The sequence below is a fragment of the Psammomys obesus genome, unplaced genomic scaffold (assembly GCF_907164565.1).
Source record: "Psammomys obesus unplaced genomic scaffold, mPsaObe1.curated_primary_1811, whole genome shotgun sequence".
In the NCBI taxonomy this organism is placed as follows: Eukaryota; Metazoa; Chordata; class Mammalia; order Rodentia; family Muridae; genus Psammomys; species Psammomys obesus.
Window position 1 is genome coordinate 15,308,432 of NW_026596085.1, and position 25,611 is coordinate 15,334,042.

General features: G+C 54.8%; 1 protein-coding gene across 5 annotated transcripts in view; it reads right to left on the bottom strand.

Moving 5' to 3' along the window:
- Prr5 (proline rich 5) overlaps positions 1-24,274 on the bottom strand; it is a 38,901-nt gene extending 14,627 nt beyond the window's left edge. The window contains exons 1-3 of one of the 5 annotated variants that reach the window (XM_055627062.1): positions 24,203-24,274; positions 6,931-7,050; positions 292-372 (exon numbers count right to left, since the gene is read on the bottom strand). In XM_055627062.1, the coding sequence (XP_055483037.1) occupies positions 292-372; positions 6,931-7,040 (191 nt within the window). In that variant the 5' untranslated portion in view covers positions 7,041-7,050; positions 24,203-24,274. Of the gene's footprint in view, positions 1-291; positions 373-3,752; positions 3,821-6,930; positions 7,245-24,202 lie in introns of those variants that run through there. The other 4 variants (XM_055627063.1, XM_055627060.1, XM_055627064.1 and 1 more) reach the window with 4 other exon arrangements.
- Positions 24,275-25,611: the final 1,337 nt, after the last annotated feature.

Genomic DNA, 25,611 nt, shown 5'->3' on the forward strand with positions numbered 1-25,611 from the left:
CTTCACAACCTGGCTCCCAGCTAGCCACAGGAAATGAGGGGTGTTCGTGGCTGGACCGTTTCCGGAATGGCAGTGGGTCATTAAGCAGGTGGGCCCTTCCTCTTAGACAGAATAAATATCCTCTGTAATGCACCGGGGCAGCAGGGAATGTGGACATTATCTCAAGCCGCTGTCTAAGTTCCACCCTGTTGACCCTAGAAGGGCGTCCCCAGGAGGGCAGGGTGTGGGCCCTCCCTCCCCCGTCCCCAGCCACACAGATGGGTTTCCCAGACAGCACTGGTTCATACTCACCGGACACCCTCATTGAGGATGAAGAGCTCCTGGTCCGGCAGCCCCTTTCGCTGGAAGACAGCGATCACGCCGTTATGGATGCTGTGGGCAGACAGGACAGGGGTCACCCAGGGGCACTCGGCTTCTTGCTCCCCCCCCCCAGGCTTTCATCCTCTCACCTCTCCAGTCCCACCCAGCCCCTCCTGAGATCATGGATGTACCCATACCTTGCTACAACTATAGGTCTGGGCTCCTGACACAAACTCTGGCTAACCGGAACTTGCCAGGCATCCGGCAGGCCCCATAGTCCAATCTGGGCAGAACTTCCCTTCCTTCCTACATGCTCTTAATCCTACCAGCAGGGCCAGACATTGGGGGCCTTCTGCATCTCTTCTCTTATGTCCAGGTCCTTCTGACTTTGCCTCCACTCCCCCCCAATGCTTCTAGCCCCATGGCGGAGCCCCCCATGAGTCACTGGGGGCCCAGCCCCCACAGCCTCTTCCCTAGGGCTGAGGAATGTCAACAGTGAAGCTGACCCTGTCCAGGCCCTGCTGATTACAACTCTCTGAAGCAGGAAGCTATGAGCACTTTTCTCTAAAGGGCCAGAGGGTCAGCTGTTAAAGATCTGAAGACTACCCAGCCTCCTGCAGCTATTCAGCTATCTTCTTCAGTGCTGAGAAGTTAGGTATGTGGCACTGTATACCAATAAAACTTTATTGTTCATACATCAGGTGATGGACTGGGTTTGGCCCATGAGGCTGCTGTGCATGAACTTTAGGGAGCCTCTCAGCTGAACTCCCAAGCCTCCCGTGCTTACCCAGGTACTAGGGGGGTAGAGGGGAAGCTGCTGCCAGCCAGAGGGTGGTTGCACATGCCTTTCTTTTGCTTGGCTAGCTCCTGCTCTTCTGCTCTCTACTCAGTTCCTTATTCCAGGTCACAGGTCCCCTCGGCCTGTTCAGCCTTGTTTCTGTATGGTCGTGGGACTAACCTTTCTCTGCTGCTAGGTAAAACCTGGCTGTCCTTGTCAAGGCCGGACCACTGTTTTGTCCTTCCGCTGAACTTGGTTCACAGTGGTACCCGAGACCTTTCCTACCATACTGTGGAGGCCTTGGCCATAGGGATAAGTCAGGGTTGTGGGGTGACAGCATGCCCTCGGGAGACCAGGTCTCCATCAGTGCAGACAGTGTAGGTCCAGTGTAGGCAAAGTCCTGTGGTCTCGGCTACAACTGTATCGGTGTCCTGGAAACCCTCCTACCCAAGGCTGAGCCCCTCCCTGTTGTCAATGGCTACTTGGCTATAGTTCCCTCCTGCATTACGCTAGGTAATGCCCTGCAGCCCCACTAGCCCCCACTATACACATACCACATAGCCAGTTGATCAACAACCTTAGGCCAGTCCAGCTTGAGTTCCACCCATGTACCCCTTGAGTCCCACACTTAGTCCAGCCCGAAAGACATCCTGAGGGGTAGGCCTGGGTTTATAACCTGCTCTAGCTTCCAGGCTTTGGTGTTCCCTTTTATAAAATGAGCTGAAGGAACACAGTACCTACCTCTTGGGGCCTTTTAGGGATGGGTACTTACTCAGGACACCTTAGCCACACCTACCCAGGGGCCATCCACGGTATGTGGTCTTTCCGTGTTCTAAAACCCTGACCCTGAAGATCAACATGAGGTGGGGACAGTCAGGGACTGAGGCTAACAGAGGTCAAGGGTCACATCTTCTATTCAGCAGGACTGGAACAGAAATGAGGCACTGGCCCACCGTCCTCCTGTCCCCAACCTTGAGGGCACACAGGTTAGAGCCTGCTCCTTTTGATTCTCCCTATCTCTGTGAGGCCCTGTGGGCTTCCCAAAGTCCAAAAAAACCAACAACAACAAAGCAGAACAAAACAAAATAAAACAAAAAACCTGTCAGCTACTTGGAGAGAGGGAGGAGAGAGAGCACCAGAGGACCCCCTGTGATGTCATCCTGAAACACGGAAGTGAAACCCCGCCTTTCTCAGCCACAGCCTCCTGGCCAGAGTGGCAAAGTCAGGACATCTGCAGATGGTCCCCAGGAAACCACAGGAAGTGGAGGGACTTCCGGGCGAGGGCAGCCTCAGGTGCAGGGCCCCACCCGTCTCTGGCCGATAGCCTCTACTAGATAACGAGGCTCTCAGTGCAGGCAGGCCAGGCCCCAGCCCCAAAGACTGTATGACCTCACTGGGTGGGCACAGGGAGAAGAAACCTGGCCCAACAGCAAGGCCTGAAACAGATTGCCACCAAAGGAGGGAACGCCCAGGCCTGAGAGGAAGGGGAGGTCTCTGAAGGCCAGCCTTGGGGCTCCTGGACACTCACTTGTGGCCACCCTGATTCCACTGAGGATGAATCTACAATGTCACTAGAAGGCTGAGATTCCTGTAGGGAGGGGTGAAGACACCGTATATCCCAGATTCCCAGCCTGCTCTGGACTCCCCGAGAGGCATCAGAGGACATGGACAAAATAACGTGTTTATTTGTCAGGAGCCTTCCTTAATATACCTAGAAGCTACATGGCAGGAAGCCATGCCTCCACCTCAGACCTTTTTCTTGGTGCCTAGGGAGAGAGGTTGGTCCTTGAGAAGAAGAGGAGCCAGGGGTGACTATCTCAAGACGGTTAAAACCACTTAGTAGTCTAAAGCAAGCCAAATCTGCTCTGACATCTGTTACTCAGCCAGGCTGGGCTGAAACGCAGCGCAGCATGGCTGCCTCCTAGGGAGGCTCCAGGCGGTATGTTCCACCTTGTCTGGCTTCTAGAAGCACCTGAGTCCCCTGCCTCCAGGTCTCAGATCTTACTCTGACGTGTCCCACCCCCGTCACAGATTCTGTGACCACACAAAGCCACCTAGACAGGCTGGGCCGTCACCTCAGCTCAGTAATTTAACCACATCTGCAAAGTCTCCCAGCCCCGTGAAAGCCCACATCCATAGGCTGAGAACTAGGGCAGGGACACTTTCCGGTCACTGCTCTGCTGACCCCACCTACTCTGGGGCCCAGGGCAGAGCAAGAAGGAAAGGTGATTGAGGGGACCTGGAACCCCAGGACTCGAGCCTGGAAGCTTTGGCCCAGGCCTGGGTGATATCTGGCCTCTGTTCCCTCTCACATTTTAAGCCTAGGTGATCCCTGCATCTCTCTGAATCCTAGTCTTCTCATCTGTATGACACACGTGTTCAACCCTACCTGAAGGTTCCCAAGGGCCCTGCTCCTTTTTCCAATCTGAGTAAGGGTCAGCAGCCCTGGAAATAGAGCTCTGATCACTAATGCTCAAGTTATCCTGTCCCAAATGGGACAGGAACTCAGAGGCATCCCTGGACACTGGGCTCCCTGGTAGGCCTGGTTCAGATCCCAGACCCTGCTGTCAAGGGACATCCCGGTCACCTCCTTCCTCTCACGTCCTCATTCTTTTTAGGGACAGGGAGAAGGACACCTGGGAGGAGGAGGAGGACTGGGGGCAGGGGTGCACACCTTACACTGAAGGGGTCCCACACTTTGGGGTGTACTTTCTCCTGCATCCGCCTGCCCGGGCTTTCACCTGCTGGGGAACAGAGGTGAGGCAATGGTTGAATGAAGGTGGCTCAGAAGGCTAGGATTCCCTGGGGTGTTCCCCTTGGCACTTCAAGTCTATTGAGGGGCCTGGATACCTTCTGGGAGTTTTCCTGGAGTCTCTAGCGGTGAAGGACTGGGGAGAGGAGGGCAATTCCCTGGCAGGAGGGAGTTGTTAGGCCAGTTGGGAGGTCTGTTGTGCCCTTGAGCTCTGTCCAGTGTCCCCTGTTCTACTTCCTCCAAGTGCTAGGCGCCACCAGCAATTACCTCCCCTCTGCTCGGCCCCTTACTTTCTGACTTGGTGTAGGGTCTGCGGCTCTGAGCAAGGCTTCTAAACCAAGACCTCGGCCAACACTGAGAAAACGAATGCATGAGTGAGTATATGGATTATGTTACAATATCGCAATAGCCATGCACTGAATTTGGGGGATGTGCCCAGTTTCACTGTAAGGGGTTGGCCACCAACTCTTAGGTGTTCCTGTACAGCTAAAACTTTCAAACTGACTGGAGAACAAGACTCTTTACAGCTATCATGGGCTAAAAGTCTTGAGATGAAGTGGTCCTGGGCTGGGGTATCCCTGAATTGGTAGCTGATGACATCATTAAAAAAAAAAAATGGGGTCAGGTGTGGTGACACATGTCTGTAATTTTAGCACTTGGAAAGGTGGAGGTAGAAGGATAACAAGTTGAAGATCATCTTTGGCTATATAGTGAATTCCAGGTCAGCCTGGAATACGCTGAGACCTTGTCACAAACAAACAAAACAAAACAAGGGGGCTGGAGAGGCGGCTCGGCAGTTAAGAGCACTAGGCTGGTCTTGCTAAAGGCCTTCGGTTCAGTACCCAGCACCCACCTGGTGGCTCACGACTGCCTGGAACTCTACTTTCAGGGGATCCAACACCTTTTTCTGGCCTCTGCAGGCACTAGGCATGTGTGCACACCAAACACACAAACACACACATATACACACATACACACACATACAGGGTGGGGACAAAATACTCACACACATTAAATAAGTATCAAGAAACAACAACAAACAATAACCACCACTTCCCTCCAAAAACCAAAGCGACTTTGCTAGGGAAGGCCCTGTGAAAACACAGACTGAAAACAGAGATGGCTCTAAAAGGAAGCTGCCATAAAGGACAGCTGAGACAGTGGAAGCAAAGCAGGATCCTCCTTAGAGCCCCCAGAAAGGGACAGCCAGGCCACACCTCCACATCCAGTTGTGACACAGCACACTCCTGTGTGTGGGGTCGTCGTCCAGTGTGGCATGACTCCAGTGGCCCCTGGACACTAATGAGGTCACAGGCGTAAAGGGGTGTGTGCTTGGGCTCAGAATGAGGACCGTGGCTTGGAGGGCTAGCCATACAGGCTGATACAGCTGTCCCGACCCTGCTCAGGGTTGAAGTCCTGGAGCCCTTGCAGTGCAGGCAGTACAGTTGGGGAAGGGAGCAGAAAGACAGACAGGAGCTGGGGCTGGGAGGGAACTCTGGGCCCACCGTCTCAAGTCCCTTCACTCATCTGTGTCTCAGCATTCAGCTGCCTGGGATGGAATCAGGACTCAAGCCATGCAATGCGGTGCAGTATGAGTCCTGGGTGCTCTGGGGGAAGCCTGCATCTCTCAGCTGGGGTGGGGGAGGTGAAACATCCCTTGTTGGCTAGGATGGTGACAAGGTGAACTGAGGCCCCTCAACAGCCTGGCACAGGGACCCTCCCACCCACAGGCTGGAGCTGTTCAGATACTGTGGGGGCCCTCATTAGGCCGCCAAGGGGAAAACCTGTAAGAGGACTGGGGTGACCTCTCCTTGCAAGGGCCCCCTAGAGCTCCAGCAAAGAGCAGATCTTCCCACACAAGGTAGGAAGAGGATCCATCTAAGCCCTCTGAGCCGGAGGCCCCCAGATCGGGTGAAAGAGTCCCCAACAAAGTTGCTTTCAGAAACTTCCTAGACACTCCTATAGGTGTTCTCTGAATGTGCCTAGACTTTGAGTTCTGAGTCATAAGGCAACTACTGTGTGCTAGAAATCACGCTCAGAGCAGTATTATGCATTTTCATATTTAATCCAACAGCCACTCATCCATATTATTGATTAAACTGAGGACCAGAGGTGGTAAGCAAACTGCTTAAGGCCACACAGCAGGGAAATGGAGCTGAAATCTGAACCAAAAGTCAGCATGGCTGCACTAAACCCTTGGCCAGGGACAAGGAAGGGAACGAAGACAGTGGGGAGCAGTTCTGGGGTAGAAATAGTCTTCCTTCTCTTACTGCTCTGTTCCCAGCCCAATGAGGAGCACTGTGCAGGCCCAGGATAGAGAGGGAAACGGAGGCAAGTAGCTCTCAAGCAGTCTGCAGCTTAGTGGAGGGTGTAAGTTAGGGTCCCAGCTGGCAGCCCGGCGTCCCCTGGTTGCTCACGGACTAGATGAGCAGAAGACATGTGTATCCAAGTGACAGCCATGTCCCTGGTGGCAGACCAGGGCGGGTGAAGCACCTGGCAGGATTTCGCCGCCAGCTGGAGGGGTGAGGTGGAGAGCCAGCACCTACATACAGACCTCCCTGAACACTGAACAGCCTGCCTCACACTCCATCCGTATTTTACTTTGGGTGGAAATACTTTCTTTTTGAAGGGGCCAAGAGGAGACCCACCGTGGACCACTCCGCTGAAAGAACTGTGACTATGGTTCAGAGAGCACAGCTAGGGGAGGGGCTTCCCACGCCGGGCTGGTTCGGGATGGGCCTCCGGAAGGGTCCGGTAAGGAATGTCTGGCAGCTGGCGCACCCCCGCGGACAGCTGGGAGGCCCGGGGTCCAGCTCTGGGAAAGCCACCGCCCACCCCGCGCCGAGAGCCCCGACACGCATACAGGAAGTGCAGCGGCGCCCCGCCGGGGGGTCCACGAGGCTCGAGGGCGCCCCTGCGAAGTGGGGGCGCAGAAGCCTCCTGCTCCGGGCCGCCCGCCCCCGGGGAGCGATCGAGGGCTCCAGCCGCCGACACGTTGCTCACACTTCCCTCCCCGCACGCGGCCCGGCGGCGGGGCGAGCTGCGCGCAAAGTGGCGCGCTGCCGTCTCCGGCCACGCCGCTCCGGGCTGCGCGCCTTACCTGTTCCAGGTGGCGTTGGCGCAGGCCCGGCGCTGCTGCGTGCCCCGCTCGTCCGCGCCCGCCGCGCCCGGCTCCCTCTTGCCCAGGTCACTGAGGCTGGGCGAACTCATGAACTTCAACCTGCGGAGAGTCCTCATGCTCACCCCGGCCCACGCGCGCCAAGCGTCCCCTACGACGATAGTCGGCTGCTAGCAGCAAGCCCGGCGACCCCGTGGGGTCCCAGCCCGGCCCCGCGCCTCCGCCCGGGGCCGTGCGCCCAGCGCCGGGCCCTGTGAACCATTGCTCGCGGCGGCGCAGCGTGGAGCGCTCGGAGCGCAAAAGCAGGCCGGGGGCGGAGCCTCCCTCTGGGCGGGGCTAGGGTGGGCGGGGTCTCTCGTTGGGAGGGCGGGGCTGGCGTCTTGGAGCTTTCAGCGGCCAAAGGGCCAGCTCAGGGAACAGCTCTCAGCTGCCTCTCTTCTTTCCTTCTGAAGACACCACAGGAACCACAGGGTAGTTCAACCCCAACTGCCCACCCGGCACTCAACATTATGGTCACGCACACACACCATGCCCAGGGACCCCTGGGTTCCCATCAATGTCTCCTGAAGTCACTCCCTCTCCAGGCGTCCATCCCAGGAGAAAAGGCTGTGCCCACAGAAATCCATGCAGACCCCTTCACGTGGACACAGGCTCCTCCCACTGCGGATCAAAGCCTTCAGCCGGGTGCCTTAGCCGTCAGCCCCACCCGACCTGAGTCCAGCAGGAACCAGGCTGCCCTAGACCCTTTTCTCAGAGGTGGGGCCAGGGACTAAGGTCTTCTCAGGCAGGGTCCTTGGACGATTGTCTGGCCAGAGGGGATACTGCACTGGGAGTTGAAGGAACGGAGGGCAGTGATACCCCCTCCCCCTGAATCTTAGGTTCCCTTGTGTGGCAGAAATCAGAGTGTCTCCTAAGTCCTTGTGACTAGACAAAAGTGATCCTGGGACAGGATGCCACAACCTTGGGACACTGAGAGCAATTTGGAATCTACCTGTTGGGGCTCTTGAGGGGCACCCAAGGTGAAACAACCTTTCTGGGGTTCTGCCACCAGAAACATGGCAAACTGGACCAAGCCTCAGGAACACACAGTGCCCCGGCCCCCTGACACAGAGGCTCCTTCAACCCAGCTTCTGGAAGTCCCACTAGTTTGCCTGCCATCTCCAAGCACAGGGGACAGGCATAGCCCAGGGTGACTTGCCGGAGGACAGCAGAGTCATGGTTCAAAGACAACCACCCAGCATTTCCTAAGCAACCACTGTGTACTGGATTCCCCCAAATGCCTATCTTAGGAGGCAGTAACAGACACACAACTCCTTTTTCACAAGAAATCTCCCAGAGCCGAAGGCCACTCAACCTACTGTGAAATGACAGCCAGGGAAGAGCTGGGCTCCCCCTGCTCCTTCACAGTCAATGGTTCCAGGCTGTCGACTGCCCCAGTGAGGACCCGACTTAGGGGTCACCAGCGGAGGAATTCACCATCCTCTAAGGTGGAGGTGACAATGGCAGGGACAAGCTTCCTGACCCATGTCTGGGAGGATGAGGCATTCAGGTCGGGGTGTAGAGTGCTCAACCAACTGTGGAGAGCTGGGCATACTGGCCAACAGCTCTGCTCAAGGGAGCAGGAAGAAGCCAGTTTGGGCACTTTCCAGCATACTGACACGCCCAGGACACTGTCACAGCTGGACACGGATTTCTGATCATAATGTAAAAAACTTAGATGGAAATTCCAAGTGATTTACTGACCCACCAGGCTCTGCTGGTGTGCAGTGGTGGTCAGCATGGCTGCTGGAGACAGGGCTTGCATCACTGCCCCTTCCACTAGCCTTGAGAGACCCAGGTGGGTGCTTGCTCTCAGCCCCTGGACCAGCTGTGGGGGAGTTAATTCTCCTGGGCTTCAGTTTCCTGTGTGGAAAGTGAAGGCCACAAAACCTCGGCTTCTCCCTATCCCTTCAGGACACCCATTTCAGGCCCTGGGGTTTTCATCCTGTATCAGGAGTGTCCAGTCTGCTGCCCATGAACTCTACCTGCGTCAGGATAGCTGTGAATGCTGGCCAAGATAAAATCACAACCATAACCCTCAGGCTGGAGAGACGGCTCCATCCTGCTCTTGCAGAGGATATAAGTTTGGTTCTCAGAACTAGCATCTGGCAGATCACAACTGCCTGTAACTCCAACTCTGGAAATCTGACACACTCTTCTGGCCTTTTTGGGCACTGCAAGCAAGTACACAAGCCCACACTCACGTGAGCACACACACACACACACACACACACACACACACACACACACTTAAATTTTTAAATAAAAACAAAGAAGTTGGATATTCGTACTGGACCTTCCTCTTGACCCTACCTACCTCTCCTCATCCTTAGTCCTTGGCATCTCTAGCCTGGATTACAGACCCTTTTTGACCACCCTCTCTATGGCACACTTGCTGCCCTCACAAATAATAGCTGGAGCTGGCTACACTGCCCTTCCGGTTCCCACTGTGCCAAAGGGCAAGCCCGTGGCCTCTGACCCTTGCATGCCTTCAAGCCCTGCATGTCTCCCTGCTCTCCAGAACATCCTTCAGTGGAGCTCAGACTTGAAGGCCGTCTCCCCCTTCTCCGAGCATCTCTGCCCTTGCTTAGACTATGACTTTCTTGACATTTTCTATCAGGGTCAGGAGTTGTGACTTGTTCACAGCTACATTCCCTATGTTTAACACACAGTAGGCAGTCAATAGGAATGGTTAGATATACCCATGTCATATTTTAGGCCATAATGGTGAAAACGAAGACACATAGACGTGAGGAAGCCTTGTCTCCCACTGGTGTAACTTCAGCAGAACCCTGGGCTCCTTCAGAGAAGCCTGGCCTTGTACCTATCACAGTTGGGCAGGACAAGGGGCAAGACTGACCTCTCTGGCTGCCTGTCTGGCAGGAATGGCGGGGTGGGCACAGGGAGGCAGTCTGGGTTACTTTGGAAGAGCAACCAGAGGAAGAGAGAAGGCTGGTAGGTGAGAGACCACAGAGGACAGCAGCAAGAGGGAAGAAGTGAGCTGCAAGGGGGCAGAAGGGGTGAGAAGGCAGCCGGGCTCCAAGAAGTGGGGCAGATAACATGCAGAATGGGGCGTGTGGTCATGGGACTTAAAAAGACATCTCTAGAGCCAAGTGTAGGGGTGCCTGTTGGTCATCCCGGTTGTTGGAAGGCTGAGGCGGGAGGATTGCCTTGAGTTTGCAGCCAGCCTGGGCCCCATAGTCCCCATAGAAGAGAGCATCTCAAAGAAAAGAAAAGAAAAAAAGAAAAGAAGGAAAAAGAAAACATCTCCAGAGAGAGTGAAGAAATGAGTTGTCCCCGCCCCAGCACAGACTTAACTGGCTACACCCACAGCCCAAGGCAGAAGTGTGACAGAGAAGCGGGGGTGCAGTGCCGCCGGGTGTTGGGGCTGGTGGTAGGTAGCGCGGGTGTTGCTGGGTGTGAGTGTTGGTTGTAGGCAGCAAAGGACAGAGAGCTCCCTGGGCTCAGAAATCCAACGCAGAGTCTGGGAGGAAACCAGGACGTTACAAAGAAAAGACAATCGAGGAGTTTGGGGTGCAAGTCTAATTCCTATGTGTTCCTGTGGCCTGAAATGTCAGAAAATCCTAACAAACCCAAACCCTATGGATAAGGCAGAAGGACACCCAGCCTCTGTTTGACAGAGTTCGTAGGCAGCTCTTGGTACAGCTATCACCCCTGTCAGTAGGTGCAGGAACTTCATGTGGCCGGCTGGGTCCTCCAGGCACCCATGGGGACCTCTGCGCTTGGTACCTGGATCAAGGATTGGGCAGTTGTTTTGGGAGTGGCTTTGAAGAGAATCGCCTGAGTCTAAGAGTCTTGGTTAAGGACATGAGAGAAATGGACTCATTCCCATACCCCCTAAGCAGCCAGTGTCCCCACCTCAGAACTGCAGCCTCCACCCAAGGGACCCAAGCCTCATCTAACCTTCTCCTGGCCGGCAAGGAACGGGGCCCCGAGACAGGATTCTGGACACCAAGGGAGACTCCAAAAGCATCAGGCCTATCCTGCTGTAGCAGCCAAAATGGAGGTCCATCAGGCCTTGCTTCCAGGTCAGCCGACCTCTAGAGACTCATTGAACCCATCGGGAAGATGGGCAGCGTCTCAGAATTTGAGGGCCAAGAAAGAGAAACTGAAGCCCTTGAGAGCCACACACTCCCCCACAGTCCTCTCTGATCCATGATGTGTGAAGGTACTGAGCCCCTGATGGCTCATTTTCAGGGCACACCCCCTGACCCCAGACTTCTAGTCTAGGATAAGATCATAATGTAGTTTCGCCTGCCCCTTTCCCATGGCAATCAAAGGGGACAGAGAACTTATTTGAAGGAGCTGGTTGAAGAGGGTGGGGTAGAAAAGACAAGAGGCAGGACAGAGAGGCAGAACTTAAATACACTGCCCCGTCTGCTGCTCCCAAGGCTAGGATGCTCCTCAGAGGTGAAAGGGTCCCATGTCACAGTGGAGCAACGGGGGCTCAGGGAGGCTGGGGCATGTGAACAAAATTAGGAAGGGCAAGAGCTGGAACTGGAGCCTGGCCTGGTGAGCAGGAGAGAAACAGCTGCAGCTCGGTGGTTGCCACCTATCACCCCAAATGCACCCTCACTAGGCCCTCCTTCCGAGAGTCACCCACTCCAGTAGGGGCAAAGGCCTGGCTGTTCCCCCAAAGCTGACTAGCACCATGTCTCCAGCATGAGGGGGCACTGATGGGGACCTCTGGGCTTCGTACCTGGATCAAGGATTGGGCAGCTGTTTTGGGAGTGTTGGTGTGTAGGCTCCTTACCCTGGGGTCCCAGATACCCAGGAGAGGGCCAGGTCTTCCTGGCCCAGGACAATCTCACCTGGCTGGTCTTGATCTGCTGTCCTAAATATTCTCCCCTCCTATGCTTCTGGCTGCTGTGGGATTTTGACCAGCACATATCCGACACCCCTACCTCATCCATGGGACCCCCAAAGGACCCTCCCTCCAAAACCTCAGTTTTTCATCAGGGAAGGCCTTGGACATCAGTTTTCAAAGGTTCTCTGGGCAGGAATTTTAGAACCCTGGTTCTGATCTGTCACTCAGTGCCCTGGGGACAGGGAGGTTTCCTTCGGGGCTCTGGTGTGGCAGAGAGTTAGGCTTTGATTCCCTTAGGGGGATCCAGCCCTGCCAAAGGCATTGCAACCTTAACTCTGAACATAGCCATCCTGTGGATACCTATGGTCCTTGTACCCAGTCTGTGGATGAAGGCCGACATGCCAGCAGCAGTGACCTGCAGGTTGCCAGCTTGCCTTCGGGCTCTGTACGTTCTTCATGGCACCTTCCTGCCAGTAGCTTTTTCTTAGAAGAATTCTTGGAAAGAATGAATGTGACTTAGAAATCAGCTCCTGCTGGCTCTACCCGAGAGGAGTCTAGGCAGTACGCAGGTACGGTAGGGAATCTGAATGGAGAAAGTTTGTTTTCTTTCTGGTTGTCTGGACCTTGCCCCCAGCCCTGCCAGGTAGGAAGAGCTATTCCCTGTCAGGGCTCCAGATCCAACGTGGGCGATAGGAAGCAAGCGAGAACCAACCCTTGGCCTGGATCCCTTACTTCCTGGTTGAAGACCAAAGAGCTAGTGAGCACCTCCTGGGGGAGGGTGCTGCTCCCCAGGGCGGGTGCTCCTCAAGCCAGCCAGCGACTCCTGGACTTCTACACCCAAGAAATTATTATCTGAAGAAAACTCTTCTGATTAAATATCCCTGAGCTGGGGGTGGGGGTGGGTGGGGTGGGTCATGTCACGTGGTGGGGAGGGGGCGGAGTCAAACCCTAGCTGTGGAAACTTGACTCCTTTGAAATCTCCATGAAGGAGAGACTCGCTGGAGGGTGGGGTCTCCGATGAACCTGGGCACCTCGATCAGGAAAAGCAGCAACATTTACCAGGTACCTGCCATACCCAGCCCAGACCACTGAGTCCTAGCTGAGGTTCCAAATCCTGAGGTCACCACAGGGTCACAGGCTGGTAAGAGGCAGGGCCAGGACTGACACTGGAATCCCTGATGCCTGTTCTGTCCCCAGCCTCCCTAGTAGCAGGCAGCAAGACTGGAAGCTGCCTGAAAACAGCTGGGCCCATCACCGCTGCCTGGGCAATGTGGCTGTGGCTCTAAATTTCTGTAGGGACCAGCAATGCCCGTGGGCTCAGGACTCCTTCCTGTCACTTGCGTGGATCCCTGGCCCTCTCCAAATGGGCCTCTGGCCTGCCTACCTCGTCCTCAGATCAGGCCCTGAGCCTTCTGAGAAAACTCCACATTTCAAAGCCTGGCATTCGGGATGCCAGGCAGGCAGGGCCCCAGCCTCCATCCTTTGGGTCCTGCTTCCACCCTTGAGCCCTCCAGGCCCTGTTCTCCATGTCTGCTGGGTCCTCAGAATCCTGCCTGCTTCCCACCTAGCATTTTCCAGGCTCTGCCCTGCAAGACAATTTAAACACACTCACAATTAAACAGTCCCAGTCAAGGTGCAGCCTGAGGATGTCTCTGTGGCTCCACCTCTCGTTGGCTACGGTTTTGTTTTTGAGACCATGATCAATAATGTCAGGGAAGTGCCCTCCCTTGCAAGAGGCACCCGAACGCTACTTTTGATGAAAAGCACACAGGCTCTCTCCAGTCCAACAAGGCCACTGAAAGCAGAAAGTACAGCATCCCTTCCTTCGTTTTGTCTGTCTCCTTCACTCTGGGTCACCTGCTTCCTTCTGTGGGTAGGCCATGCCATCTCTTAAGGACCGTCTTTCTAAAAGCTGCACCCATTCCCTTAGCATCTTGCTTCGGGGCTAAAGGCACAAAAAAACAACTGAGGCAGATGTCATCAACTTTTATGGTGTCCTGCTCCAGACCTTGGGAGGTGCCCAGAGATCTCCAATCGCTGTTCTATGCCTGCAGTCAACTTGGATCCCAACAACACTGACAGACAAATCTCTTTATGACGAGGGACGGAAGCACCCCCAAGCAATGGCAAACTGCAGAGCTTCGAGGGACAGGATGACCCCCCAAAAGGAGGACCTCTTCTAGAGTGTAGCCAGGCTACATGTTGGACCAAGGGTGTCTTATGGGAACCAGGTCAATCCTCGTATAGCAGGAATAACTTGGGACTGCCTTGCAAAACTGAACCTAGACAGGGATCACCCAGGCTACATCCTGACCAAGGCCTGTTTAATTACATATGTGTTTAAGTCATTTTGCAGGGGAGCTAGAGAGATGGCTCAGCCGTTAAGAGAACGCATCATTGTAGAAGAAGGGGGAGGGACATGAGTCATAACTGCCTGTAACTCTAGGGGATCTGACGCCCTCTATTGGCCTCTGTGAGCACCTGCACACATACACTCACACACACGAATAAAAATAAGACAAACTTTTAAAAAATGAAACATGATCTCACAGTGTAGCCCATGCTAAGCTGGAACTCACTCTATAGCCCTGGCTAGCAGGCTTCAAACTCTTAGTGTGTCTCCTGCCTCAGTGGAATGGAATCACTTGTTCATGGACCACAAGGCCTGGCACTTCTAATCCTAGGATTAAAAATCCTGGGCCCAGCATGGAAAAGCTGAGCCAAGGGCCTTTTCCTCCTTGAAGAGTCCTGGGATTCCAAGGAGAAAAGAGCCCAGCCTGGGGGTCAATGTGAATGACCCTCTTCCTTCCTTAGTCACCAGAGTGCTTCTTAACTTAAACACTTTTATTACACTGATTTATTTATTGTGTATGTGCACACTCATGTGCCTTGCTTGGCACATACTGTAAAAATCAGAGGTCAGCTTTTGGGAGTCGATTCTCTTTTCCTACCATGTGGCTTCCAGGAATCAAACTTTGTTGGCCACAGAATCACTTTGTTGGCCCTACTCCTTTAATGTTTATGGAATGGGGTGTCATGGATTTGAGACTTGCAGAGAAGGGCGTTATGATTTGTTTTTTACACCGTCATGGCTGCTAGCTTGCCTGCTTCTGTCACCTCTGAGTCTAGCTTGCCCATCTGTCAGGCTCCCTCCTGACAGAGGCCCTCTCACTCCTTGACCTAGTTCATCCCTCTTTTCATTCTTCCTCTCCCTTGGCTTTGTTAGGATCTTGGGCTGGGGTCCCTGGGGCTGAGGATCCTGGGTGCTGGGATGGGAAGTATGTGGGTTCACTTGGGCTCACAGCAGGGCAGGGACTTCCTTCAGGCCAGGCCCCTTATCCTCTGGGCTCTACTGTCACACAGCTCTCATCTATCCTCTCCATCACTGGTCACATGGCCTTCTCTCCTCTCCACTGCCCTCCCTCAATGCTCAGTCCCACAGGGCTCCCCAGAGGGTGGAACCCCCATGATGCTCACCCTCAGGGTGGGTGCTCACTCTGAGGTTGTCAAACCGTGGTCGTGCTCCATGATACAGTCCTTCCCCCCTCACTTGGAGTACATCTTGCTCTGGTGCACTCACTTGGGGATGCCTGCCACTGCCCAGATGTGGAGGGAACCGCACAGTGCCGTTCCCTCACCCTCCCTGAGCACTGAAGACGGATGAGTCAATAGGCCATCAGGAGGAGGCAGGCTCCAGCTCAGAGGGTAGACTCTGGATGGGCTGGGGCACTCAGCGGTCTCCTAGGCTGCATAGGGCTGGCCTCCAAAGGTCAGGGCTGGTTAATTCTGAGGCCCAGAGCTGCCAAGTGAAAAAAAAAAAAAAAAAAAAAAAGCACACCGCTGCCTGGGTCAGATGGGGCTGCTTACTAGACACAGCAAAGCGGTCTGCCATTGGGCTGCCTAGAAGCCTTTGCATTTGTGTTTGGAGAGGCGGAGTGAGGGAGGTGGGTGGGGCAGGCATTCACACACCTTGCACTAGGCTGCCACCTTCTGGCCAACCACCTGCTATAGCCATTACATCCGACTGCACAGCTCAATGAGTTCCCCCAAGCAGCCCAGTGGTCTCAGGGTTCCTCCCCCACAGGTTCTGAAGCAGATGCAGACTAACTAAATCGGGCCCTCACCTCCCCAGAGCTGCGCAGAGTCTGCTAGTCTCTCCACAAAGGGAAAGAGCATCCCACACGTCCTGTGCATATGTTCTGCCAAGCACAGGGCTCCTGGGAGCCTGACTGGAGGGGAGCTGGCCCTCAGCTGTGCAGCTTTCATAGAGCAGACGCCTGGAAGTGACAGGCACAAGTCCCTTACGTGGATGCTGGGAGAAGTGCCCAGTTCTGTGGATGTCGCTCTAGGAACTCATCAGTGGGGCCACCTTCGCAAGCCAGTAGGCTCTGTCAGACTCCCAGCAAACCTCCCCCATCAGATTGCCTGGTGGTTAGCTTCCTCCATCAGACTGTCCTCCCAGCTTCTCCTGTCAGGCTGTGTGTGTCTGGTGAACCTAACCTAACAGACTGGCTTGCCGGCCTCTGCTGTCAGACTGTGGTCAGCCGCCTCATCAGGCTGTGTCCCCAAATGTCCTTGTGGCCAAGGCTTGTCACAGGACTTCCAGTACATACAAAGTCAGGGAAAGAACTCTAGAATGCTTTTCAAAAACAGAAGATAAAAGAGAAAGGAACCACTAGGAAAAGCTTTGTTCCCATCAGGGCATTTCCTTGCCATCCTTCTCCACGCCTGGCTGTGTATATGTGTCAGCCACGGCAACGAATGTGACAGGCCCAACCCACCTGTCCCCTGCCTGCTCCGCAGAGTGGACAGTACTGGGCCTGCCCCCTGGGCTTGAGGCAAGGTGTCTCTTGTCATAGGCTCCACCCAGTCTCCCAGGCCCAGATGCCCTTTTCCTTACCCCACCGTCATCAGTTTCCACCACCCTTGAAAGCCAGGCAAACAGAGGCTATTTGCTGGGACCTGCACAGACAGGCAGGGGGTCACTCTGCTCCACAGTGCCATCACGGGACATTTGCCACCCGTGTTCCCTTTCTACACTTAACAGACACCCTAGGAAACCCCTGGTGAACTTCCAGGGCCAGGAACCTTACACAGTCCTGACCAGGCATGGAGGTGCTGTAGCAAGCACCTCTCAGAGGCAGGAGCAGGGCTCCATGGCTGACATGGGAAGAGACTGGGACACATGGCTGTGTGTGTGTGTGTGTGTGTGTGTGTGTGTGTGTAAACACGCAGCCAGGAGGGCCCCCAGAGAAAGACAGCTTCCTGCAGAAGCTTGAAGAAAGAGTGCTCTTCTGGTAGCCAAGGGAGGCCTACCGGGCAGCTGTGCAGGCGAGAATGGGGTTAGCAGGCGCCACAGGCAGCCAGAGGCATGATGGCCTGGCCAGAACTGGGGTGAGGTGCTGGTTTGGCAGCCCACAGGGTCTCCACTAGTGGCCGGTGTGGTCAGCTCCCTGTCCCACTCCCAGACACTGTGGCAACAGCTCCAGGGACCACAGAGTTTCCCCGGGGAAACTTGACAACCTCAGAGACACTTCATCCCACCCAGCGAGTCTTGTCCTCAAGCCTCTGGTCGACTGCCTGGCAAGCCTACCTCAGGCTGTGCCAGGGCCTTTCTGGAAAGTGGAGCCTTTCCAAATGCCCATAGAGGCCCATCCGGCTCAGGGATATGAGGACATGAAGGAAATCCAGACTTATCCCCAAGTCACAGATCCAAGAGTGAGCATCAGAGAGTCAGAGCAACCTATTCAAGGTCACACAGCAGAGCGTGCACACAAGAGACAAGCTAGACTGCCAGGAAGGACAGGCAGACTGTTTTGTGAATGGGTGAGCAAAAGAGTAGGCAGCCTGGGCGCTCTCGCGCTCTGCACGGCAGAAGGAAGGTACCATCTGCCGCTGTTTTTGTTGCTGCTGATCCAAATGTAAAGTCCTAGTACTGTCACATCAGGGTGGACACAGGACCTGGTCCTCTCCTTAGAGACAGAGTCGGGGTCAGACAAATGGCAAATCTCCTCTGACCACCTGAGGCCTGACCCATCCTACCTCCAGATAGCCTCAGTGTCCCCATGCTAAAGAGGCAGAGAACGTACCTTGCTCAGGAGCCAGAGACTGCAGGGTGGGCAAGGGAAGGGGGACCCGCAGCCTGTCTGCCTGTGACCTTGGCTGAGGCCTGCACAGTCCAGAGATGTCTGAAGTTGGCTCAGCGTTCACTGTGCTGGGTGCCCCGGGTGTGGGACTACCCAATGGCTTACGTATTATGAGGGATCCACGTGGCCACAGGGCAGCAAGCAGGCGGGCTGGGCAGAGGGCTCCCCGGCTGTGACTCAGCGGAACCCGGCGAGGCTGCAGCCAGCTTCGGTGGGAGCTGCCCATGGCAGCGTGTGCAGGGAAGCCCAGCTGCCTGGTTCCTGATAAATATTTTATCATGCTTACGGAGCAGGTCCCAGGCGGGTGCCCGTAGCCTTGGAGCCCACAGCACACCCCTTCCTGTCCAGGCCTGAAGTGAAGAGAATGGCAGATGCCAGAAGGTATAACTGGACAGCTCCTTTCATTTCTGACCCAAGATGACTTCAGGGCACCTCAGATCAGATCAGATCAGCACACAAACCCACAATGCCTAGACCCCATTCAACCCTGCTGATGCTAGGCTTAGCCACACCCCTCATGGGAAGCCCCTTTCTTCACTCTAGATTGCCAGCCAGACTCTGCCCTACCATCCTGCTGGCTCAGTGGATGTCCCTTCCTGTCACAATGCTGGAAGGCCTGTTTTGGAGCCTGGCTCTACAATTAATGTTAATGTCCCCATCCAAGGATGGGGACAAGATGAGGTGGTTATGAATGCAGTGTCACCTGGCACCCTGCCGATATGGAGATTCATTCTAGTTGGGAAACAGAGCATCAAGACAGGTGGGCACAGAATGTAAGACCCGGCCCCCTCTTGCCGGGACAACCATTTATCAAGGAGAAAGGTTACAACAACAATAACTCGGTGATAACAGCCACATGACATCAGCCACCATGGAGGCCTCCGCAGCTTGCCGCATGCCTTCCAGTCACATCCCACCAAAGACTCATTCCTTCCAGTGCCACTGGGTCTCATAAGACAAAACCCGGGGTGCAGAGGACTCATATCTCTGTGCCATGGGGACCCTGCCATGGGGGGCGCCTGAAGTACAGGATGTGCATGTTGCTAAGAACTCAGGCACGGCAGGAGCTAGGACCTGGGCACTGTCTAGGAACAGGGAAGCTGGCATGACACCATATGAAAAAGTGGGACACACATTCACACGTTGCTGGCTGACAAATGTGGGCTGGGTACTGTGGTCACTATCCCACTCCAGGATCTATTGAAAAAAAAAAAAAGCCATGCTGAGAGGGGTTGTGGTGCACGCCTTCCGCCTTTCGTCCCAGCACTCAGGAGGCAGAGGCAGGTGGATGTCTGAGTTCGAGGACAGCATGGTCTATAGAGTTCCAGGCCAAGGCTACACTGAGAAACCGTGTCTTGAAACCCACTCTTCCCCCTCTGCCCCCACCAAAAAAGCCAAAAATGAAAACATAAGCTGGGCACGGTGGTGCTCACCCATAAGTCCAGCCCATGAGACTCTGAGGCAGGAGGACTGCTGAGACGTTGAAGTCAGCTTGGGCTATATGGTGGGTTCCAGGCCAGCCTGGGTGACAGCATAAGCCATTGTTTTGAAACCCAAACCCAAACTCTCACAATAACAGCACTGGTCTGAGGTGTGGGTGCAGTGAGCTGGAGGCTCCTTCCACGCCTTGGGTAGCACAGAGGCTGGTGTCATGAGTGACAAGGGGCTGGGCTGCCTGAGAGTCTTTGAGCACATCCTATTTACCCTTCTTGTTGGCAGCTTTCTCCTCTCAGTCTCAGGCCTAGCTGAAGAGGGGCAAGATGGACACAGCTATGAATGACGCAAGCGAGGGAGTTTCCCCTCTCTACGGGAGCCTCCGGCCCCTCCCATGCATCAGGGCCAAAGCCATGTTCTGTCTCCGCCTGGTACAGGGGAGACTATGCACCAGAGGCCGTGACTGCCATCAAGGCCTACACTAACCATCATAGGGGAGTGAGCGGCCTCACATCTGGAATAATCAGGCAGGCGCGGTGACTAGCCACCAACAAGTAGCCATGATGGATGGCTTTCCGAGACAGACCCGGTCTTACTGCTGTGTGAGGTTGGAGGTAGATACTGACCTCACTGCCTCACCTTCATCTGTACGATGGGGCCGCCATAGTGCAGCATCACAGGACCTGTAGGGGGCAACACAGAGGCAGCTCTGTGTGCCTGTGATTCGCCTTTCTAGAGCATTCCTGAGACCAAGACTGGTTATGCTGGCTTTCGGCACTGCAGGCGGCCCCCATCACATTCTCTGCAACCAAGGGGTAGAAAGCCTGTTTTACATTGGGGAAACTGAGGCACAGACAGTAAGTATTCCTCAGACTCAAAGAGGGATAGAACCAGGTCTAGAACCCGGGTCTGGAGCTGAGGGGGCTGTCTTCCAGGCTGGGTGCCCTGTTGTGTTTTTCTCCTGGACTGTCCTCTGGGTGCAGGTCCATTCATTTTTGCTTGATAAAATGTTTTTACAATTTAACGACGGCCTCCAACCAGTTTAGCAAACAAACTTTGAGAACTCATGCTGGGGTCCAAGGAGACTACATAGCGGTCCCCTGATGGTGAGGCTTTTTGTCCTTATCTTCAAGCACGTTAAGTGTCAAGTAGCTGGATACAGAGACCTGGGTCTGAGCCCTGGCCCTTCCCCTTGTTGGCCCTGGGCCTCAGTCTATCCATTTGCTAACTGGGCAGGGCCACAACAAACTCCTGGGCTGCTGGAAGAGTAGACAGAGACCAGGGAAGCTCCCCCGGGGCCCCAGCACAGAGCAGATGATCAAGACACGGGGATACCTATTCATTTCAGGGTGAGCCAAGCTTTGGGGCAGAGCTAAGCCGAGCAAGGCCTCTGCATGCCTGCAGGATGAGCTTCTAATAAGGAGCCTGAGCCTCGCTCTGTCCTCTCCCCACATCCCCCAGTATATGGAGGTCAGTAGGCTCAAGGCACTAAGGCCCCCTCCTCTGATGTTACAGAGCTGCTGAAGGTCTACAGAGTAGTCTGAAGGTCTACTGTGTAGGTACCTGTTTCTTCTTCACTTCCACTTCAGTCACCTCAGCTCTGATGTCAAGACCCACAGTGATTCTACGGCTTGGGCCTGGATGGCTTCCTTAGAATCTACAGTGTCACAAGACCCCCCCAAACCATGGTACTGTAAGATGGCTCTACTACAGCAGGGTCACCTCAATTTCATCCCCAGAGCTTCCCCCTACCTCACCAGCAGAGAACACTCCTGGCTGGCACTACCCTCTAATTCCCATGATGACCCAGAGGCAGTGGTGGCCAGTCTCCTCATTTGCTAGACAAAGCGGGAGGCAGTCAGAGGCTGGGAAATTTGCCAAGGCCACAGGGCTAGCGAAGGTGCACAGATTAGATCCAGGCAGCTGGGCCAGAGCTTATACTTAGTCCAAAACGGCCAACTGAAGCTCTCACTCGGCAAATGGGAGAACCACAGCTCATGGGGGTCAGGCAGTTTCCTGAGGCAGATGGCTCTGGGTTTCGCTTGTGCCCTTACTCTATCAGGAGCTAAGAGTCTGGAACAAGTCTCCAAAGTTTAGGGTTCCCAAAGTCCTTAGAAACATGGTCCCAAGGCTCTCGGCCCCCATCTGTGTTGGTGCACACCCATGGCATAGCACTGCAAGGCTGAGGCCAGGAGTTCAAGGCCAGCCTGGATAACATAGTGAACAAATTAACATAATGAAATGTCTCTCTATCCTCTCCTGTTTTGAGACAAGGTCAGGGTCTCTAGCTCGCAGCCGGTCTCAAACGCACTACAGAGCTTAAGATAAGCTTAGAGTGCTGACCCTTCTGCCTTCCCCTCCCCAGTGCTGTGATTACAGGCATGCAACATCATACCTGATGTATGTGGTGCTGGGGATCAAACCCAGGACCTTGTGAATGCTAGGTAAGCCCTCTACTAACTGAGCTACAGTCCCAGCTGAGATGCTGTCTCTCAGGAAGAAGACAGGTCCCGCATCGAGATCCAGTTTTGAGACATACAAGAGGAATGTGATTAAAAGAAGAAAGATTACATTGTCACTAAGGGGCCACCTCCTCATTCCAGGCAAACTTCTGCTTCCCATCTCCTGCCTCTGAATGGGGGGGAGTGACTGGTCTCTGGAGCTATCTGGGCTTCGAGGCAGGGCTCCCTGACCCTGCTGTACAACCCAGGGGACCACTGTTACCGTCATCTGAACCTCCAGCACCGAGTTCACATGTCATGTGCGCCGGCTCCTTCTGTGAGGTCTCAGTCCCTTCCCCGTTTCTCCAGCCACCTGCAGGCTTGGAGAAGGTCTTTGAGAACAAATCACCTTTTTTGATGGGGGGGGGCGCCTCATGAGTGTTTTGTGAGAGCAGGAGCACGCTGAATGTGGGACATCTAGAGGGGGTCTGGCTCTGACTCCCGAACTGGGTGGGAAGTTCTCTCGGTGGCTCTACTGCCACCCCTCAGGCCCCTGCCTTGCTCACAGAAGCTGGCATCACACCGAGTGCCCGCTCTTCCTCCCCAGGCATTTCTGCCCAGCCAGCCCAGGCCTTTCAAGCTATCCATTAGAAACAAAAGCCATTTGCCAAGCAGTGGCTGCACAAACACTTTCCCTGCTGCTAAGGGAATACAACTGTCCCCATCGCCCTCCATTAACACAGTTATCCTGAAAACAAATGCCACCCACCCTGAGGCTGGTGCCACCCCATTTTCTGCACATCGGTGGGTCCCCCTGGGGTACCCAGTGTGGGCAGAAATACCAACTCCTTGTTTTCAGATGAGGCCCTTAGGATCAGAGAAGCAAAGTCACTTGCCCAGAGCCACAGTCACTCAGAGAGGGGCCTTGGAGTTTGCTCAGGTTGACCTGGCTTTATAGCAACCCATGCCCTATGAAATTCAACAAAGAACTGTGGATACTAGAACCAGCAAGAGGAGGATCCCTCGGGAGGTCAGAACCTCTGACAAGGGGACTCAGGCTCACAGAGGGCAGTGGTCAGCTCAGGGACACAGCCGAGCCTTGGCTACTAACAGGGACCCTTCTTGAGACTGAACCATTGCCAGCCAGCTTTCTCTCAGTGAGGTTTCCACCTGAACACGCACCAGAACAGGGCTGAGGGCCTGCGTGGCAAGTGCACACTCCTACGGCCCCAGAAGCATCCCAGGACAGCCCAGGATCCTGCATCCTATGAATCAAGCATCCTTAGGTATGGCCAGAGACCTGACTACAAGAGCCTCTAGCCTTCCTAAGAGAGATTCTCCAGCATGGGCACTGGCAGGGGCCATAGGGAGATGCTGGCCTCTCTCTGAATGCAGTTCAGGGAACAGGCTCCAGGCCTTTGGGATCCTGGACACAGGCAGGTGTGGCTATGTTCTCACCAGCACATCCCTAATCCCTCCACTTCCATATAATGTCCCGTCTCCACGGCCCCTTCACAGTGTCACTCCCACCCATGCCTAACAGGGATATGGGGGCTCAGGGGACAGGATGGAGTTGGCCTCCTGGGGCCTGCAAGATGAGGGACCCTCCCACAGCCCCATGCTTCTTTCTCACCCTGGCTCTGGCAAGGAAAATCTTGGAAAGCATTAGGCCCTGCTGCTCAGATGGGAAGGCATGTAGGAATCATGTGATTTGGTCATTGGCTCAGACCCTGGCCAGGCTAGGTGTCCCTACCTGTCAATGGCCAGGGAGGGTGACAACCTCCCGTGCTCCCACCCTGGGGCCTCTGCCTGTGTGGGGTCAGCTTGCTGCCCCCCTCATCCAGCTCCCTGCCCGGAGGGTGTGGGGGGCACAGTCTGAACCAGGCACAGCTTGGAAACAAGGGTCCCTCTCCCTCGACCATCTTTGTTTGCTCTATTAAGGAGGGCGATGGAGAGGGAGGGGCAGGCTGAGATTGAGAGGAGGATGGAAGGAGGGTGACAGGATGGCCAGGCAGCTGGACCGAAGGCTGGAGCGACCCCAGCGGGACCCACCCACAGAGATGGAGAGAAACTCAGACACCAGGAGAAGGGGGCGGGGCGGGGGCCCGGTTTGAGAGACAAACCAGGAAGGTCCCGGGAGGCTGCCGGGGAGGCTGTACTCCTCCACCAGCTACTCCAGCCTAGAGGTCGCTCCCACCCCTACCCCACCTCCGGGCGCTCCGCGGGACTCACGCGCACACGCACACATGCACTCGCGGCACCGCTCGGGCCTCGCCTCCCGTGGCCGCGCGTGCAGCCGCCTCCCCCGGGCCAGGGACCCCCTCCCTCCCTCCCGCCCCGCCTCGAGAGAGCCGGCAGCCGCTCACCTCGGTTCCCGTGCAGCCGTTGCAGCCGCCTCCACCGCGCAGTGCCCGGACGGGCTAGGGGAGGGACTGTATAGACCACGCCCACCAGAGACCACGCCCGCGGAGCCCTCTCCCCGGCGAGGCCCTGCCCAGCCCGCAGACGCTCTGTCTCTAGCTTGCGGAATTGGGGCGCTCAAGGGGCTGCGGGACACGCCCATCATCCCCACAGCGTGGCCCCTCCCTGTATACCACTGCGTGCATTGCGCAAGCTGCGTGTCCCATCCTCCCGGTAGGGGGCTCCGGGAGTCACCCCTGGCCCAGAACCTCTGGAACCCAGTGGTCCTTAAATACCCACCGAGAGCTCCCAGCTGTGATTAAAAAAAAAAACCACCACCACCACAAAACAAAACAAAACAAAACAAAACAAAACAAAACAAAACAAAAAACCTGACAGATTCAGTCCTTGTCCTGAGTGGAGGGGACATTTGCAAATATCCCGGCTAAGGTTTCTCAAAGCTTGTATTGATCTGGGCGACATCAGTATTCCTCTTGATTAGAAGAGAAACACGGGTTGTCCTGGCCACCCTGGGGCCCAGCACAGTTCCTGGTGGGCCACTGCGTTCCCATTTTGCAGTTGAAGAACTGTTCTTGTGGGAATATTCAATGCTCCACTGCCATTCCATGTCTAACACCCCATTCCCAAAGCCTCACCCTCTTGTCTTCGAAAGTTATTTTTTTATTCACATCCGCCCCCCTCCCCCCATCTTCCTTTGTGATGTGGTAGAAGGAAGTGAAGAGGTCACTCCAGGTGTTAGAGGGACATGAGAGCAAAAGATTTTGGTAGTGGTGGACCTCATACACTTAACACCTCTTTTTCTAATTAAACTTTTCTTTTACATATATAGCTCTGGCTGTGCTGGAACAATCTATCAATCCTGGCCAAAAACTCACAGAGATCTGCTTGCCTTTGCCTCTCAAGCGTTGGGATTAAGCCACCCGTGGCTTAAATGAAATTTTCTTATTTTGAGAATATTGTAGATCTAACACGAAGTTATAAGAAATAATACAGGGGCCTAGAGAGATGGCTCAGCAGTTAAGAGGCTCTTGCAGAGGACCTGCGTTCAGTCAGTTAGCATCTACAGTTGTGGTGGCTCACAACTGTCTGTAACTTTAGTTCCAGGGGATCTGATGCCCTCTTCTGACCTCCACTCTCACCAGACACACATATGGTACACACATATACACGCAGGCAAAACAGCCATACACATAAAGAATAAAAACAAGGAGAAGAATACAGAGCTGGAACCGTGGCTCAGCTGTGAAGGCACTTAACAATACGCCTGATGGCTTCACTTGCAGCCCTAAGATCCACACAGTGGGTCACACAGAATCAACTCCTGAAAGTTATCTTTTGACTTACACGTGGACAT